The sequence below is a fragment of the Bubalus bubalis genome, chromosome 10, assembly GCF_019923935.1.
Source record: "Bubalus bubalis isolate 160015118507 breed Murrah chromosome 10, NDDB_SH_1, whole genome shotgun sequence".
NCBI lineage: Eukaryota > Metazoa > Chordata > Mammalia > Artiodactyla > Bovidae > Bubalus > Bubalus bubalis.
Window position 1 is genome coordinate 63,969,797 of NC_059166.1, and position 19,923 is coordinate 63,989,719.

Here is a 19,923-nt window from a genome sequence, read left to right on the forward strand (position 1 = left end):
TCTCCCTTTTATTTTGTTATTTTAAGTATTCCTTATGTTTCAGAATAATTTTCCCTTCACAGTGTAAGCAAATGCCTGGGAAAAAATTAACTTAAAATGGCTTTTAGTCATTTTGAGCAGCAAAAGCAAAAGTAGCAGCTGAATCGAAGCCAACTTAAAATTAAATTGCTGGTGCCTGCCTGCAGTTTACATAACCAAATGTAATGTAAACACTCCATTATTAATAGGAATGAATGGGGACACCTAGGATCTAGAACTGTATGAGGAGGTGGAATGATGGAGGTGGAGGTTCTTCCATATGACTGGTTCTGGCATGTCTCCTAAATCAATTGCAATCTTCTTTAGGACCCACTAATGAAAGGCTTCTCTTCTGTCACCATTATGTAACAGGACTACACATGTGTGTGTGCAAGCACAAGCTCACACATCCGGACACTGCAAACACATGTCAACATGATATATGTGCATGCATGCACACATACACACACACACACTCACCCTTATGTGGCACAGAAGCACAACATATGTCCTCACAAATACATACCCCTATATAACACATAGGCTCCACAAATACACAGGTAACAAAACATGCTTAACACACAAACACCTCACAAACACATGTGCATCGTCCAAATGTTAAACCACACAACATATGAGCACCGCACACCCATGTAAAGCGTGTGCAACACACATACACACACACTATGGCTTTCCTGTTGGTCTTCACAGGCCACAGTCTCAATATATTGATAGAGGCAGCTCACTTGGGCGTGGAAAGGGCTGCCTAAACCATCTCAACTTTGGTTTTATCTCAATTCACGGGTCTCTAATAACCTAAAAGGCTACTACACACATGCATGCATGCTCAGTCACTCAGTCATGTCCAGCTCTTTGAAACTCCATGTACTATAGCCCATCAGGCTCTTCTGTCCATGGAATCTTCCAGGCAAGAATACTGGAGAGGCTTGCCATTTCCTACTCTAGGTGACCTTCGTGACCCAGGGATCAAACCCGTGTCTCCTGCATCTCCTGCATTGGCAGGGGGGTTCTTTACCATTGAGCCAACAGGGAAGCCCCAAAGGCTACTACAAATATTCCCAAGTTGTTGCAATGGAGCTACATCAATACCTTATTCTCAGGAGAGTTGTGAAAACTTTTGAATTAAAATTAAGTCTATGGACCAGGGATGAGACCATGTGTCCTTTCCACCAAAAAAAGAAAAAAGAAAACTAAACACAGTATTAAGTGTTGACAAGATGCAATATGTTTGAATGGAGTGTGAGAGTAGATCTGAGTGAAACTTTGGACAGTAGATCTGAGTGAAACTTCAGACAAGTGGTTTCAGTGAAAGATTTCACAGCTAGGAAAATCACTCCATGTATAAGATTTTGGACCAGAGTTTTCAATATACCCCTATGTATTTCTTAGCTTTCAAAAATATCTAGGAGTTGGTTCAGCTGTCAAGTGATAGAAAATTCAAAATAGTAGTGAATTATATAAGATGAAGAGGAAAAATAATTCTCGTGTAGATATAGGGTATCCAGGTCTGGTGCAATGGCCCACAGCCATGAAGGACCCAGTTTCTAGTCTCTTAATTGCTCCAACACCTTCAGCATCATGGCTTCCACTTCAGAGTCCAAGATAGGTGTTCTAGCACCAGCCATCATGCTCACATTCCAGTCAGCAAGAAGGAGGAACGAGAAGAAGGCATGTCTGTTCCTTTCAAGGACACCTTCTAAAAAGTGATATATAACACATCCACTTAATGTATCTCACTGGTCAGAACAGTTACTATGACCACATCGAGCTGCAAGGGAGGCTTAAAAATATGCTATCTATTCTAGGTGGCTATTCATACGGTAGCTAAATATATGCTATGTATTCTAGGTGCTCAATTAAAATTGGAGGCTCCATTGCTATAGAATAAAGGAAGAATGGATATTGGAAGATAGTTAGTGGTTTCTGCCACATATTTAAAAAAAAAGAATATAGTCTCCATTCTGAGGTAACACTGTTAATTAACACTTTGATACATAGCATATGTATGTAAATATATATAATTTACTTTATAAAACTGAGCTCACATTGTATACACTCTCTGTGTTTTTGTGTTGTGAATGCCTTTTTATGGCTATATGTGGTTTTCTTGGTTGTTGTTGTTTAGTCACTAAGTGCGTCCGACTCTTTTGTGACCCCATGGACTATAGCCCTCCAGGCTTCTCTGTCCATGGGATTTCCCAGGCAAAAATACTGAAGTCAGTTACCACTTTCTTCTCCATGGGATCTTCCCAACCGAGGAATCGAACCTGCATTTCCTGCATTGGCAGGTGGATTCTTTACCACTGAGCCACCAGGGAAGTCCCAATGTAGATATCTATTTTCTTTTAAAGCTCAAAATAAAAATCTAATCCATTTATAAAATAAGCATATTATGTAAGTCATTTAAATAAATTATTCTTGCTTGAAGACTCATTCAGTTCAGGGTTCAGGGTAGGGATGTAAATCTACATCAAGTAAAGAGCCAGGAGAGCTTACAAATCTATGAGAGGGTTGGGTCCCTGGCTGAAGAAACAGTGGGGCTGTGGATATCCTGAGAATGCAGGTTGGAAGAAGACTCTTGGTGAGGACTCACTTCTGTGATACTTGGGAAGAAAGTCTGAGGGAGGGGGGCAAGGCAGATCCCTGCTGGCTTCCTCCTTATCTCCTGTCAAACACTCAACTGCTCCTGGCTTGAGAATCGAGCTCATTTGGGAAAACTATTTTATAGATTCTGTTGTTTATGATACTGAAGCTTTATTTCCCCTAGCAACCTCTTCTCGGTTTCAGAATCCTTCTTGAAAGATGAGGGGATTACAGTTCAGATAAGCATCCAGAGTGGTGCCTTAGCAGCAACTCAGAAGTTCCCACTTGCTCTCATTGAACAGGATGCTATATTTACTTGGTGTCCTCAAGTGTGGCACAGAAAAACAGCGTGCTTCTGCTCTTCACTCCCTACTGTCTTCCTAAAATATCAGTTTAAACCAACTCTCTGCTGAGAATCCTCCTCTGGGTCTCCATTTCCTCTTTCACCAAAACCAAACTCCTCCACTTGACTGGCTGCATCCTCCAGAAGATGCTCACCGACTGGACTGATCTCTTCTCCACAGGTCACACACTGTACTGATGCCAGGGCCACTTAAGGCCCCCTTCTCAGAGCTGAGGCCTTGTTTAGGAACGTGAGACTTGAGAACCAGATGGACTCTCTCATAAGCTATGTAACAGTGAATGTTAGTTAACCCCTTTGAGCCTCTGCTTCCTGGTATGTTAAATGGGAATAATAAAAATGGTCCCACAGTAGCACAGTGGGTAAAACTAGGTTATGGGCCTGGCCCCTGGCAAGGGTCTAAGTGATTGTGATGTTCCTTTCCCCATCACCTCTGTTGAGGGCTCCTTTTCTCTCAGGGTTTGCAGCAGGCTGTGTTCCAACTGGGTCATTACTGGGGCTGGTCTGTATCGCTCTCTCTGGGCTGGGCTATTCCATCACCCAGAGCCTATTGGCCTCCCTTGCAGCTGAAACCCTAACCTGTAACCACACCCGCAGAGACGTGTGCCAAAATTTGAGAGCCATGGTTTCCCATCTCTGCCCAAAGCTCTGCTGTCCTCATGTGCCAACACCCTCCTGCAGTAAATCATACAGGCTTTTACCTGAGGGTGGGCTTCTGACACTCAGAGGAGACTGTAGCCTGTCTCAGGGCCCATTCCCCTCCCAGAACCTTCTGTCTCCCCAGAAAATCTCTGTTCTCTCCCTTTCCTAATAAACAACAGGAAAACTCGACTGCAAAGCCACGTATGTGTCTTTCTCAGGTACATTATTGTAAAAAAAAAAAAACACACTTTATAAAAATGTAATATCTCTGAACAATCAAAACTAAATCTAAAAAGGAAAAATGGAGAAAATTTCCCTCAACTTGGACATGAAAATGATTAATACCTACTGGAGACTTTGTCAGCTATATAAAAACAGCATTAAGTCCTAACAGATAGAGGTTAAGAATAGATAATTCAAATAAAAGAAAATACAGATTGTTTAAAAAAGAGAGACAAATGGTCAACCTTCAGTTCAGTTAAGTTCTGTTACTCAGTCATGTCCAACTCTTTGTGACCCCATGGACTGCAGCACACCAGGCCTCTCTGTCCATCACCAACTCCCAGAGTTTACTCAAACTCATGAGCAACTTCACTTTCACCTTTCACTTTCATGCATTGGAGAAGGAAATGGCAACCCACTCCAGTATTCTTGCCTGGAGAATCCCAGGGACGGGGAGCCTGGTGGGCTGCCGTCTATGGGGTCACACAGAGTCGGACACGACTGAAGCGACTTAGCAGCAGCATGTCCATTGAGTCTGTGATGCCAACCAACCATCTATCTTCTGTCATCCCCTTCTCCTCCTGCCTTCAATCTTTCCCAGCATCAAGGTCTTTTCCAATGAGTCATCTCTTTGCATCAGGTGGCCAAACTATTGGAGTTTCAGCTTCAACATCAGTCCTTCCAATCAACATTCAGGACTGATCTCCTTTAGGATGAACTGGTTGCATCTCATTGCAGTCCAAGGGACTCTCAAGAGTCTTCAACACCACAGTTCAAAAGCATCAATTCTTCGGCACTCAGCTTTCTTTATACTCCAACTCTCACATCTAGACATGATTACTGGAAAAACCATAGCTTTGACTAGATGGACCTTTGTTGGCAAAGTAATGTCTCTGCTTTTTAATATGCTACCTAGGTTGGTCATAACTTTTCTCCCAAGGAGCATCTTTTAATTTCATGGCTGCAATCACCATCTGCAGTGATTTTGGAGCCCCAAAAAACAAAGTCTGTCACTGTTTCCATTGTTTCCCCTTCTATTTCCCATGAAGTGATGGGACTAGATGCCATGATCTTAGTTTTCTGAATGTTGAGTTTTAAGCCAACTTTTTCACTCTCCTCTTTCACTTTTATCAAGAGGCTCTTTAGTTCTTCTTCACTTTCTGCCATAAGGGTGGTGTCATCTGCATATCTGAGGTTATTGCTATTTCTCCCGGCAATCTTGATTCCAGCTTGTGCTTCTTCCAGCCCAGCGTTTCTCATGATGTACTCTGCGTATAAGTTAAATAAGCAGGGTGACAATATACAACCTTGACGTACTCCTTTCCCAATTTGGAACCACTCTGTTGTTTCATGTCCAGTTCTAACTGTTGCTCTTGACCTGCATACAGTTGCTCAGGAGGTCTGGCATTTCATCTTTTTCAGAATTTTCCACAGTTTATTGTGATCCACACAGTCAAAGGCTTTGGCATAGTCAATAAAGCAGTAGCAGATGTTTTTCTGGAGCTCTTTTGCTTTTTTGATGATTCAATGGATATTGGCAATTTGATCGCTGGTTCCTCTACCTTTTCTAAATCCAGCTTGAACATCTTGGATTTCAAGGTTCACCTACTGTTGAAGCCTGGCTTGGAGAATTTTGAGCATTACTTTGCTAGCATGTGAGATGAGTACAATTGTGTGGTAGTTTGAGCATTCTTTGGCATTGCCTTTCTTTGGGATTGGAATTTAAACTGACCTTTTTTAGTCCTGTGGTCACTTCTGAGTTTTCCAAATTTGCTGGCATATTGAGTACAGCACTTTAACAGCATCATCTTTGAGGATTTGAAATAGTTCAACTGGAATTCCATCACTTTGGAGGTGGTTTAGTCACTAAGTCGTGTCCAGTTCTTGTGACCTCATGGACAGTAGCCTGCCAGGCTCCCCTGTCCATGGGATTCTCCAGGCAAGAATATTGGAGTGGGTTGCCATTTCCTTCTCCAGGGGATCTTTCCGACCCAGGAATTGAACCCAGGTCTCCTGCATTGCGGGCAGATTCTTTAACAACTGAGCTATGAAGGAAGCCCCTATTACCTTAGTGGTCATCAAATATAATTTAAGTCATTAATGAGGTACCACGAATGCCCACTGAATTCAAATAGCATTTTAAAATAATAAAACCCAGTGCAACAAAGCCTTAGAGAAATTGGTATGCTGACAAAGTGCTATTAGCATTGTTACAGTCATTTGAAAAGCAATTTGGCAGTGTATTTCAAGAGCCATGAATATGTTTCTGCCCTTTGGCTGACAATTTTCATGTCAAGATAATCTTATGAATAAAAATAATCCTTTGTGTGAAAGTAATTATATGTTTGTACAGATGCAAACATATAAACAGCCTGAATGTTGTTTAACAGGAGAATTCATCTGTTAAATGTTGTTCTATGTCCTCAATGTATATAATATTGTGCAGCCATCAAAATGTTAACTGTAGAGTCCATTCCATTTGTCAACTCACTATTAGCTGATGTCCTCCTCCCAAGATTTCACAAGGAATTAGAAGGCAATCCATTGATTTCCTGGATCCTACTTAAAATTACATGTATGGCCCCACCTGCATTCCTGGTCTTTCCTGTCCTTCTCCCTTTCTCAGGTTGATTTCTCCACTGTCTTCAGACTCTCTGTGTCTTCTCCACCATCTCACTCGCTCAAATAGCAGTTCAGTTCAGTAGCTCAGTCGTGTCCAACTCTTTGCAACCCCATGAATCCCAGCACGCCAGGCCTCCCTGTCCATCACCAACTCCCGGAGTCTACCCAAACTCAAGTCCATCAAGTCGGTGATGCCATCCGTGCATCTCATCCTCTGTTGTCCCCTTCTCCTCCTGCCCCCAATCCCTCCCAGCATCAGACTCTTTTCCAATGAGTCAACTCTTCGCATGAGGTGGCCAAGTATTGGAGTTTCAGCCTCAGCATTAGTCCTTCCAATGAACACCAGGACTGGTCTCCTTTAGGATGGACTGGTTGGATCTCCTTGCAGTCCAAGGGACTCTCAAGAGTCTTCTCCAACACCACAGTTCAAAAGCATCAATTCTTCGGCGCTCAGCTTTCTTCACAGTCCAACTCTCACATCCATACATGACCACAGGAAAAACCATAGCCTCGACTAGATGGACCTTTGTTGGCAAAGTAATATCTCTGCTTTTCAATATGCAATCTATGCTGGTCATAACTTTCCTTCCAAGGAGTACACGTCTTTTAATTTTATGGCTGCAGTCACCATTTGCAGTGATTTTGGAGCCCCCCAAAATAAAGTCTGCCACTGTTTCCACTGTTTCCCCATCTATTTCCCATGAAGTGGTGGGACCGGATGCCATGATCTTTGTTTTCTGAATCTTGAGCTTTAAGCCAACTTTTTCACTCTCCACTTTCACTTTCATCAAGAGGCTTTTGAGTTCCTCTTCACTTCCTGCCATAAGGGTGGTGTCATCTGTATATCTGAGGTTATTGATATTTCTCCCGGCAATCTTGATTCCAGCTTGTGCTTCTTCCAGCCCAGCGTTTCTCATGATGTACTCTGCATATAAGTTAAATAAGCAGGGTGACAATATACAGCCTTGATGAACTCCTTTTTTCCTATTTGGAATCAGTCTGTTGTTCCATGTCCAGTTCTAACTGTTGCTTCCTGAACTGCATACAGATTTCTCAAGAGGCAGGTCAGGTGGTCTGGTATTCCCATCTCTTTCAGAATTTTCCACAGTTTATTGTGATCCACACAGTCAAAGGCTTTGGCAGAGTCAAGAAAGCAGAAATAGATATTTTTCTGGAACTCTCTTGCTTTTTTGATGATCCAGTGGATGTTGGAAATTTGATCTCTGGTTCCTCTGCCTTTTCTAAAACCAGCTTGAACCTCTGGAAGTTCACAGTTCACGTATTGCTGAAGCCTGGCTTGGAGAATTTTCAGCATCACTTTACAAGCATGTGAGATGAGTGCAATTGTGTGGTAGTTTGAGCATTCTTTGGCATTGCCTTTCTTAGATATTGGAATGAAAACTGACCTTTTCCAGTCCTGTGGTCACTGCTGAGTTTTCCAAATTCAGGTCGGTAGGTGCCCAATATGCTACAGGACATCAGTGGAGAAATAACTCCACAACCCCAGTTATGGATGTGACTGGTGATAGAAGCAAGGTCCAATGCTGTAAAGAGCAATATTGCATAGGAACCTGGAATGTTAGGTCCATGAATCAAGGCAAAGTGGAAGTGGTCAAACAGGAGATGGCAAGAATGAACGTCGATATTCTAGGAATCAGCAAACTAAAATGGACTGGAATGGGTGAATTTAACTCAGATGACCATTTTATCTACTACTGTGGGCAGGAATCCCTTAGAAGAAATGGAGTAGCCATCATGGTCAACAAAAGAGTCCGAAATGCAGTACTTGGATGCAATCTCAAAAATGACAGAATGACCTCTGTTCGTTTCAAAGGCAAATCATTCAATATCACGGTGATCCAAGGCTGTGCCCCAACCAGTAACACTTGAGAAGCTGAAGTTGAACGGTTCTATGAAGACCTGCAAGACCTTTTAGAACTAACGCCCCAAAGAGATGTCCTTTTCATTATAGGGGACTGGAATGCAAAATTAGGAAGTCAAGAAACACCTGGAGGAACAGGCAAATTTGGCCTTGGAATATGGAATGAAGCAGGGCAAAGACTAATAGAGTTTTGCCAAGAGAATGCACTGGTCATAGCAAACACCCTCTTCCAACAACACAAGAGAAAACTCTACACATGGACATCACCAGATGGTCAACACCAAAATCAGATTGATTATATTCTTTGCAGCCAAAGATGGAGAAGCTCAAATAGCAACTCTCTGTGAAATCAACCTTGGCCTCTCAGCCATCCCTTTCCCCTTCAAATCTCTTCCATTTTTAAAGGAAAAGCTTGAACTCACATCTCTAGCCAACCACTCCCCTCCCAGCCAAACTTCTTAGAGACATCTGCACTCCCCTTTCTCCCCTTTCTTTTACAACCTGTTCACTTCACCTGGCTGCCTGCTATTCCTGCCCTTTTTACTGAAGTCACTGAAAACTTTCTGGCTAAATTCAGGTAATATTTTCCTTCCCTGATCTTACCTCATTTGACCTCCCTGGGTGTAATTTGACTCTCTTTCTGAAACTCACTCTCGCTTTGATCTCCATACGCACTCTCTTTTCTCTGACTGAGGCTAGGTTTCCATCACATGTCCTGCCTCTCTGACTGTTCTCAGCTTCTCTGTGGTGACCCTGTCCTCCATGCATACTATAAGGACTGCTCTCTCCAAGGAAATGCCCTTGGTTCTCCTCACTTAGGTTTACTAGTTCCCTTCAACCGGAGTCAAGAGAAATGACATTCAAATTCTGATTCCTTCACATTCCAACCATGTGGGAAACTCACTTTGCCCTTTAATCCTGTTTCTACTCTGTAAAATGAGGATAATGATAGGATCCACTCCATAGGGTACCTTAGCAAATGGTACACATTTGGTGAATGGTAGCCTCATTAGTTGGAGAGGGCAATGGCACCCCACTCCAGTACTGCTGCCTGGAAAATCCCATGGATGGAGGAGCCTGGTAGGCTGCAGTCCATGGGGTCGCTAAGAGTCAGACACGACTGAGTGACTTCACTTTCACTTTCCACTGTCATGCATTGGAGAAGGGAATGGCAACCCACTCCAGTGTTCTTGCCTGGAGAATCCCATGGACGGAGAAGCCTGGTGGGCTCCAGTCCATGGGGTCGCACAGAGTCGGACACGACTGAAGCGACTTAGCAGCAGTAGCAGCAGTAGCCTCATTAGTAGTATTATATGGCACCTTAATCAGCTTTTCCAATCTAGACTCTCTGCTAAGTTTCAGCACAATCTCTCTGTTCAATGTCACACTGGGGACCTGCACTGGGTGGCCTACCCTAAACTCGGTATGTCCATAGTCACATTAGCCATTCTGCCCCTCTCTAGTCCAATCCTGTCAACATCTGAAAACCGGAAATCATCCTACATACCTTTTCTCCTTTTATCTGTGTCTATCTTACTCCTTGGAAGGAAAGTTATGACCAACCTAGATAGCATATTCAAAAGCAGAGACATTACTTTGCCAACAAAGGTTCGTCTAGTCAAGGCTATGGTTTTTCCTCTGGTCATGTATGGATGTGAGAGTTGGACTGTGAAGAAGGCTGAGCGCTGAAGAATTGATGCTTTTGAACTGTGGTGTTGGAGAAGACTCTTGAAAGTCCCTTGGACTGCAAGGAGATCCAACCAGTCCATTCTGAAGGAGATCAGCCCTGGGATTTCTTTGGAAGGAATGATGCTAAAGCTGAAACTCCAGTACTTTGGCCACCTCATGTGAAGAGACTCTGATGCTGGGAGGGATTGGGGACAAGAGGAGAAGGGGACGACAGAGGATGAGATGGCTGGATGGCATCACTGACTCGATGGACGTGAGTCTCAGTGAATTCCGGGAGTTGGTGATGGACAGGGAGGCCTGGCGTGCTGCAATTCATGGGGTCGCAAAAAGTCGGACACGACTGAGTGACTGATCTGATCTGATCTACCTCCTCACTTCCTGGTGTGTCCCATAAAATACTCCAAGCTTATTTCTCAGTCCCCAGAATGGTGAATGCTTAAAAACTCTGAAGTCCTAGAGGAGGGCAGAGCTAAGACAGAAGGAGCTGGGTGGGTCTCTGACTGAAAATGTGAAAGGCCTGTCTGCTGATCAGAAAACCTGTATTGAGTTTTATGTAAGGGACAATCCTCTAGTACCTTATGCCTCCAAGATTTGTAAAACTAGCAATCTTAGCAGCTAGATATGCTTTAATATACTGTATGAAACATGTGAAGGACTCATCAACTTCTCCAATCACCACCATCACTACCCACTGTTAAGTGGTCATAATCTCCTGTACAGATGACCACAATAGACTCTTAACAGGTTCACCTAAACCCATTCTTGCTCTTCTCTACTCCATTCACTCCATAAGTTGTAAGAGGGACCAAATCTGATTATATCAACTGCCTTGCTTAAGAAAATCTATCACTGGCCCCCCACTACCTTCAGGATAAAATCCAACTCGTGCCATGATACAGGAGGCCTTTATGAGTTGGCCCACCTATCTGATGTGTCTCTGCTCCTGCCCTCTTTTTCTGACATGCCAGCCACAAATAACTGCCCATGGTCCCAGTGACCTGCACCAGCCTCACCTGACCTCATGCACAGGCAGCTCCCTCTGCCTAGAACACCTCCATGTCTTCCTTACCTTCCATGTCTGTGAGTCATCCTTCAAGATTCAGTTTGGGCATCATCTCCATCATCACCTCTGAGAGGCATTTCCTGATTTCTCTAGGCTGGCTGATAGTCTTCTCCCAAGTGCCCTCATTACCCCTGTGATCAATTCTTTTTATAATATGTACCATGCTTTTTCCACATAATCCATTTACTTGTTCCTGAGAACAGGGGCCTATTATGGCATCTTGATTTTCTAGTACAATGCTTAGCTAGTAATAGGTACTCAATAAGGGTATGCTGAATGAATGAATGGCTAGGCAAAAGTATGGAAAATAATTATAATACAACATACAGAAAAACTGACAATACACCCTTAATTACAAAGTAAAAGCTGAAATTGTGCACTGTATGTATAGTACATGCATACTAGGCAATATATCTACATCAAATAATATGCATCTACATCAAATATATATGCATGTGGAAAAGTTTGGGAAATGATCATTCACGAGACATGTATTGAACACCTCCTCTGTGACAGATCATACTGATGGGAAGATTAATTAGAACTTGTCCATCCCCTCAAGAAATTTATAATCTTGTTGGGGTGGAGGAAGCAATCCTTTTTAGCTGATGGGAATATGGGTGAAAGTTTTTCTTTCAAAATTCCCTTTAGTTTTTTTAACAATACATTTTAAAAAGCAGCTTATAAAACAGAAGAAGTCATCTATAAATGCTGTTCATAGTAATTTTGAAGTTACAAACGACCTCATTTTGGCTACATCTATCCAAGGCAAAGCATCTCTGAGTTTTGGAGTCCGCATGCCTTTGCACACCTTGAGTCCGTGGGTGTTTGCTTTCCTGTGACATTGCTTATGTCTTGTGCACAATACACTTGCTGGTGTCCTGTGTGCCCTTGGGTAACTTATTTCACCTCTCTAAACTTCAGTTGTCCAATCTTCAAAGAAAATAACCCAAACTCCATGTAATTGTTTCAAAGAATAAAATGAGAAAATGAGTTTGAACCCACGGTGTGAGCTTCAAAGCACTTTGAAAATGTAGGGCACAGCAGATTAAAAGACTATCTCCTTGTTACTTTTCAAATATACCAATAGACCCAACTTTATCATTCTCATATCCAGCTGGTAATCTAAGTTGCAAGACTACACATATCTTCATAAAACTTAATAGTTATTTTCATCATATATGAAAAAATATATATTGTTTTTTAAAAAACATGCATTTTACTTATTAAAAAAATATTTATTTGGTTGTGCCATGTCTTAATTGCTGCATGAGGGACCTCTGACCTTCCTTGCAGCATGCATGTGAACTCTTGGTTGCAGCACATGGGACCTAGTTTCCCTACCAGGGATCCAACTGGGGGTTTCTGTATTGGGAGCATGAAGTCTTGGTTATTGGACCACCAAAACATATGTTTTTAAATGTTATTATTTTTCCTGATTTTCTCTCATACAAAAAACAGAGGTGCTGCTCACCAACTGAATTAAATAAAAAATTTCAACTGTCTTGCATAATGTTCTGCATCATATGGACAGGTAATGATAGTAATGTAGTCTGCTCCTTTTCTAAATTTGATGGGAATATCAGGTGATGCTGAGCTCCTAGGGTAATGGCCTTTTGAAGTGAAGATTGCTCACCTGAAGTGAAGCAGGAGTATCTCTGATGTGTTTGGACAGGCGCAAAATATATACTTTGGACATTATGATCAATTGTTAATGCCTTATGGGGAGAGGAAAGCATGTGGACTGGTGAAAGCAAAGAAAAGGAGATATTTTAAATATCATTCATTTGCCTCAGCATATGTCCCCAAAAGATTACTTCCACCCACCACCTTCGTTTTGGCCAAACAGTGTATTCAGTGGCCCTTTGTGATTCTTGCCTCTTTCAGCAATAATCTTTCTTAGTAACAGCTTCATATATCTCACTAAGCATCTGCTCTCTTACTGAGCTGTCAGCACAAGTATCTGTATACCAGCAAATAGACTTATACTTCCCAGTAGAAAACTGTATTTTTTGTCTCTAAGAGCCAAGTGGAAGGAATGTGTATGTATTTGTGTAGATGCTCAGAGAGAGAGGCCAGAATTGGTGGTATGGGTCTTTCCAACCTAGTTTTATAAGGTCTAGACAGCTTGGCTGACTTCAACTCCGGTTTTCTAAAACATAATTGATTTGCAAAGATCTGGGCCAGGAGAAGGCACACCTGGGAAGTGGCTGTGAACCCACAAGAGGGAACAGGAAAAATACCTAAAAGCTACAGAAAAATAGGTTCTGGGGCAACCAGAATTTAGAGCTCCTTGATGGAGCCATTGAGTTTGTCGGGGCCAAAAGGGGACCACATGTCAGCCTTTGTCTTGGGCCGTAAAGGTGGTTCCTGTGAGTGTGGAAAATTAAAGGTCTACTGAGGATTGGTTAGTGTCCTGAATCTGAAATTACACCAAATGATTTGAAGTTGGATTGTTGCTACATATTGGAACCATTCCAAACTCCAAATCTAAACTGCATGCTAAACTCACAAGGAGATTGTATGATTACTTAGATGAGTATTCTCAACCCTGTTTCCCATCAGAGTCTTTAGGAAACTTGATGCCTAGTTCTCACTCCAGATCAAATGAACTTCTGGGTGAAAGATCCAGAAGTCAGTTGTTTTAAAAAGCTTTCTAGATAATTTGGACATGCAGCCAGGGTTGGGAACCACTGGTCGAGACTGAGACTGGCAAGCAATAGCCAAGGGAATTAGAGAAAGAGTTGAGCTTGACAGACTGTAATTCCTGAGCATAATCTCAGAGAAGGAAAATTTCCTTGTGTTCATGCTTGTATATTGCTATAATACAAAGGCACCAGAGGATATGTTGGGTTTGTCACAGGGGTGGTAATGATGAGTTTAACCTGTGCCTATAAGCTGAAAATAAAAATCCACACACCACAAAACATAACCTGGATCAAACAACCTGCTGGATGAATAATACATTTAGTCGTGTGCTTCAGTCAAGTATCAACAATTCACAGACTAGAAACCCACTCAAGGAACATAAAGGTTTGAAATGTTTGTAGTAGAGACTACAAATAGCAATTTCAAGGGATCCAGGGATTTAGACTCCCAGAGCTGGCAACCAGACACGCAGGGACTGAGGTCATTCCCTCCACATCTCAGTCATTTGATCTCCCTTATCTCCTTTCCTCTATGCACATCTGCTTCACTCTTCTATTGCAGCTGTCTTCCTCTGATTCTCATTTCACACAAGGTTCAACATGAGTGATCCAGCCCTAACTTATCATGCTCTTTCAGGTCCAGAGCCCAGTACTGACTGACAACTGTCACAATGTTTCTTAGTTAAATTTTCAGGAATGGTCCTGAATGATGTCCAGTCACTGGTCCAGTGAATGATGGCTGATCTTGTTTAACCTTGGGTCAGGCATCAACCTCTTTCCATAAGCTGGGCCAGGAGTGGAAATTGTCACAAAGTTCACAGGTTGAACATTCTAGGAGACTACTGGAAGGGCAGGCTCTTGTGGGGAACTGTGGGAAAAGTAGGCAGTGAAGTACATCTAATTCCTGACCATAAACAATGAACTACACACCTTTTTTCTTTCCCATCTTCTGCCTCCCAGGAGACAAAAGTGAATATGGGAGAAACAAGGTGGAGCTTGAAAGAATGCCCTGTTTGCTGTCAGGACCCAGTTTAGTATATGAGAGAGGTAACCACAGACTGGCATGACTGAAAGATAGTCTACAAACCCTCACAACCAGCATTAATGTACGTGAATATACATATGTCATCTTCCTCCTGAAACTACTGAAAAGCCAATCCATTCTTGGCAATGGTGACAGCCTGAAAATGTCTGAAACACAGGATCTCTGCTTAATCTTAACCTCACACTTACCGCTGCATTGTGACACGTAAAACTGTAACACATTCAGATACTAAGAAAGATCCTCTGATCTTTCATCTCATTGTTTGGGAAATCTGCGATTAACATGTGATTACAGCGGTTTGACAGTTTGCTTGACAGCTCTGAAATAACATTCTTGATAATCTTCTACTGAAACTCAAAATGGCACTTCCAGAAACAGAACTTCAGCCAAATTGCAAATTCACAAGAATTTTATAAACTCTCCCAATGGAGAAATTGTGTGTAAATTCATTTTATGGACTCACACTAGCTATTGCAGCCAAAGATTTGAATGGTCCTATTAGTTTTCCTGCTTTTTGTAGTTAAGTATAGCTGAACTGAGATAGGAGGGCAAGATGAGCCTGGACTTAGGGGGCATATTTAAACGGAGAAGGCCAGGATAAAAATCTACCTTCCACTCCAGCCTGTACACAAGTTTGAATATATATATATTTTCTTTTTGAGGCAAAGTGAAGCCAGTAGAGGGAAGAAGTTACACAGGGAAAAGTATAGGAAGCACCAGCAGCAAATGTCTATTTTCACCTTGCCTAGAGCATGTGGCCCCTGAAAATCATGTCTGTGGCTCTGATATAATGCCATCATGCCAATAAGAAATCGTTTATTCCAGAGCCTTAGGTGGAGTCAACTATTCTAGCTTTTCCCCCCAAGTACAGGTACTGGAGATTGTGGCTAATTAAAAAAAGAAAAAGAAGTCTAACACTTGTATTTTACTGACAAAACAAAACACCTTTAAACCAAAAGGATGAGTTATCCAAGTTGAAAATAAAACTCCTGCCTACTGAAATCTGGTGCAGCTGAGTTATCACTATTTTCATCCTGTAATTTGTTTTATAGGGTACTAATTAACAGGGCAAAGTCTGTTGCCAGGAAAGTAAATCACATTTTGCTGCTTTCTTCTTTTCTAACAAGACACAGACCTGGTCTTTAATTAAAGAGCAAGTTCCAAGAGCACTATCAGTTAGTGCGATCGGGGAACATTTGGCTGGGGAGATCATGGTGAAACCATCTGTGCAGAGTTCAAGAAAGATAGTGAGAGAGAGGAAGAAATGGAGGGAGAGAGAAGAATTGATTGCACAGGTAACCGTCAAAAGAAGACATTGCTTTCCTCAAATGTCCCATCTTTTCTCTGTTCCCCACAACTCAGCTTTTCTTCTCTAGCTCTACTCAGCTGACAAGGCTACCACAAAAATCCTTTTAAGAAACCCTCACTGTCCCTTCCATACCAGTTCATTCCTGTCGCCTAAGATTTTTTTTTGTTTTGTTTTTTTTTGTTTTTTAAGGTAGCACCTTTCTGATTGGACCTCTCTGCACCAAGCTCCCTCTTCTCCAGGGCTTTTTCTTCAACCTGCCCCCCTCAGTAACCTCCGGCCCTGGGTCTTGCTGCCTGGCTAGTGCAGCTCATCCCCCACCCCTCCCCTCCCACTTCACCCTCCTTGCCTTCCCTTAGTCTTCACTCTTTTCCCCTTTGCCTCTTTCTCCCATCTATTCCTGGAGGTTCCGAGCTGGTGGCGACCCTCCGACCTCTCTTTCTATGAATCCTCTGAAACATCGTTTGGGGAGGGTATGTGGTGAGCGAGGTAGCTGATGGGCGGGCAAGGAGAGCGAGTGCCTGGCTTGCACTCTGGAGCCAGGAACCTGACGTCACCGCGCCCTGCCTGTCAATCTCCAGCCGGCGCGCTGCTCTTAGCCGCTTTTTCTTCTACTGACTGTATCTCTCACTCTCCGCAGCACCCGCACAGCGACAAGCTCGCGGCACTCCTCTGCGTGCCGGGCGGGCCACCTCCTTCAGGAGTCGGCTCTGTTCGCGCGGGGAGCGCAGCCTGGCGCCCCATCGCAGCGCTCATGATCAGCGATTTCCTGAAGCCCTGACTCCCCAGGTGAGCAACCGGGCTCTCTAAAGGAACTTTGAGGGTGTGCAGAGGGGAAGTGGTGAAGGATGGCCAGGGGATGAATCCGTCTCACCCCGGAGAAATGGAACCAAACTGATTCCACACTCTCCACCTAATACGACATTCCAGTTTCTCTCCCCCCAAACCGCTTTCCTAGGGGTCTCTGAAGCCAACGGGGTCCTCTGTGCTCCCAGAGCGCAGAAACTTATCTTTCAGCACCGCGGACAGCGATTCCGCCGCTTAGTTGAAAGCGCCTGACCAAGCCGGTCAGAGCCCGGGCAGGACTCTCTGGGGCCGACAATAATAGTCTGGTGCACAAGATGCGGTTGCAAATACGGGCACACTTACGTGATCTGTGTGAATGTGAGTGCATGTTCTTCGTGTCTTGATCTGTGCAAAAACTCAGATACCAGTGCGGCATCCCTTGTGCGTTTCACTCTCTCACTGGCTCACTCAACAGGTATTTTTTTATTTTTGGCTCTCAACCACTGCTTCCTCGCTCTGCTCTGAGGCGGGATGGGCAGTACGAGCGGGGCAGCAGCGCCCGGGGAAGTCCCCTGGAGGGGTGAACCGCACACTTGACACTTGTTCTCCCTCTCCACGCAGGGTGTAACGTCCCGCCGCGATGAACGCGAGCGTATCTTCGTTCAACGACTCCCAGGTGGTGGCAGTGGCGGCCGAGGGTGCGGCGGCAGCAGCCACCGCAGCAGGAGCGCGGGACACCGGTGAATGGGGGCACCCGGCAGCCGCAGCGGCGGCAGCGCTGGGGGGAGGCGGCGCAGCTAATGCGTCGCTGGAGTTGTCTTCGCAGCTGCCAGCGGGGCCGCCGGGGCTGCTGCTCTCGGCAGTGAATCCATGGGACGTACTGCTCTGCATGTCTGGGACGGTGATCGCAGGCGAAAATGCCCTGGTAGTGGCGCTCATCGCGTCTACCCCTGCTCTGCGCACGCCCATGTTCGTGCTGGTGGGCAGCCTGGCCACCGCCGACCTGCTGGCGGGCTGCGGTCTCATTTTGCACTTCGTATTCCAATACTTGGTGCCCTCAGAGACCGTGAGCCTGCTCACTGTGGGCTTCCTTGTGACCTCCTTCGCTGCCTCAGTCAGCAGCCTGCTGGCCATCACGGTGGACCGCTACCTGTCTCTTTATAACGCACTCACCTATTACTCGCGACGGACCCTGTTGGGCGTGCACCTGCTTCTTGCTGCCACCTGGACCGTGTCCTTAGGCCTCGGGCTGCTGCCGGTGCTTGGCTGGAATTGCCTGGCGGAGCGCGCCGCCTGCAGCGTGGTGCACCCGCTGACGCGCAGCCATGTGGCGCTGCTCTCTGCCACCTTCTTTGCGGTCTTCGGCATCATGCTGCACCTGTACGTGCGCATCTGCCAGGTGGTCTGGCGGCACGCACACCAGATCGCGCTGCAGCAGCACTGCCTGGCGCCACCCCACCTTGCTGCCACCAAAAAAGGTGTGGGAACGCTGGCAGTGGTGCTGGGCACTTTCGGTGCCAGCTGGCTGCCCTTTGCCATCTACTGCGTGGTAGGTAGCCGCGAGGACCCAGATGTCTATACCTACGCCACCCTGCTGCCCGCAACCTACAACTCTATGATCAATCCTATCATCTATGCCTTCCGCAACCAGGAGATCCAACGGGCCCTGTGGCTCCTGTTTTGTGGCTGCTTCCAGTCCAAAGTGCCCTTCCGCTCCAGGTCCCCCAGTGAGGTCTGATGGCTCCCTCCACCCTCTAACCAACACCACACCCCTAACAAGCCAGCCTTTGGTGAGCTTCTCGGTGCCTGCTGATCAACTCTGAGATCCCAATAGTGTGACTGATTTTGGAAAGCCAGAATAAACATAAACACAACAAACTCACAGAGACAAAGAGGCTTGTTGGCACTTTACATATACAGTGTATACATGTGTACATATATATACAAATATTTGTATCTTCTGGAGGTGTTCAGGATGTGGAATTTCCTGTTCTGTGAAAAACCTAACAAAAATGTGGTTGTATACTCAAATTGTACATCACATTTGTTGAGTGAAGACATTCCAATACTGCTTAATTATAGCACTTTATTTTTAGCTGCTGAACTGCCAAAACAGTGTTGCATTTTCAAGAGCAGGGGAAGGGGGTAAAAAGTGTATTTTTGTTGTATGTGATAGAATATTTTGCTGCATATACATCAGTAAATTACAACATATTTTGTACACAAATAAACACATTATAAAAATGTAATTTTGGCATGTGACTGGTGATAGAATTACTATTTAAGACATGAATTATTAGTACATTTACTTTAAAAGTTTATTATGTACCATCTCCATCCTGTGAAAATCTTAATGTAAAAAAATCATACACACTTGCTCATAAATTATCATTGAAACACCTAATCCAGATTATTGGGGAAGTCAGGAAGGGAATAATTACTCACATAATAGCATTCACAGGCCACTAAAGGGTTATTTGTATATCAGTGCAACTTGGTTACTGGGTTTGGAAGACAGGCTGCAAAGGATGTCTGAAACCATTCCTTCATCTTACCACATGTGTGCTTACAAACCCTCAAGCCACAAATTTTAGGTGTATTTTTTCCAGTCTGGAAAGAATTTTAATGTTGAAAATTCATATTGACTGAGCATATTGTTACTGGCCAGGTCTTGTAGCAAAATGCACAGCCTTATAAAATAAATAAATTCTTCAAAGACAAGACCTCAAGATATACTGTGTATATATGAGGTAAATGAAGGTAAGCCCAGCAGCCCACTTTGAGGCACTCTTATCTGCAAAGCACAGGACATTAAATTAATAACCTCAAGAACTAAACTTTCCCATTCCACCAATACATGTGAATCATAGTTAAATCATTCCCTCCTTCCCTTCCTACAGGTCATGTGAGGATAAATAATATATGTGGACAAATTCTGAGCACCTATGAAGATATATGCACACAAGCACAAGTAGTCACTGGCCTTAGGCCTTAGGAAAATATACACAAGCAAAAATTTTTATATAGTTCACAAA

At 43.9% G+C, this 19,923-nt stretch overlaps 1 protein-coding gene across 1 annotated transcript; it reads left to right on the forward strand.

Moving 5' to 3' along the window:
- The first annotated feature begins 16,738 nt into the window (after positions 1-16,738).
- GPR6 (G protein-coupled receptor 6) lies at positions 16,739-19,132 on the forward strand. The gene is made up of 2 exons (XM_006075440.4): positions 16,739-16,891; positions 17,510-19,132. Exon 2 carries the CDS (start codon positions 17,529-17,531, stop codon positions 18,624-18,626), a length of 1,098 nt encoding a protein of 365 aa, XP_006075502.1. The 5' UTR covers positions 16,739-16,891; positions 17,510-17,528; the 3' UTR covers positions 18,627-19,132.
- Positions 19,133-19,923: the final 791 nt, after the last annotated feature.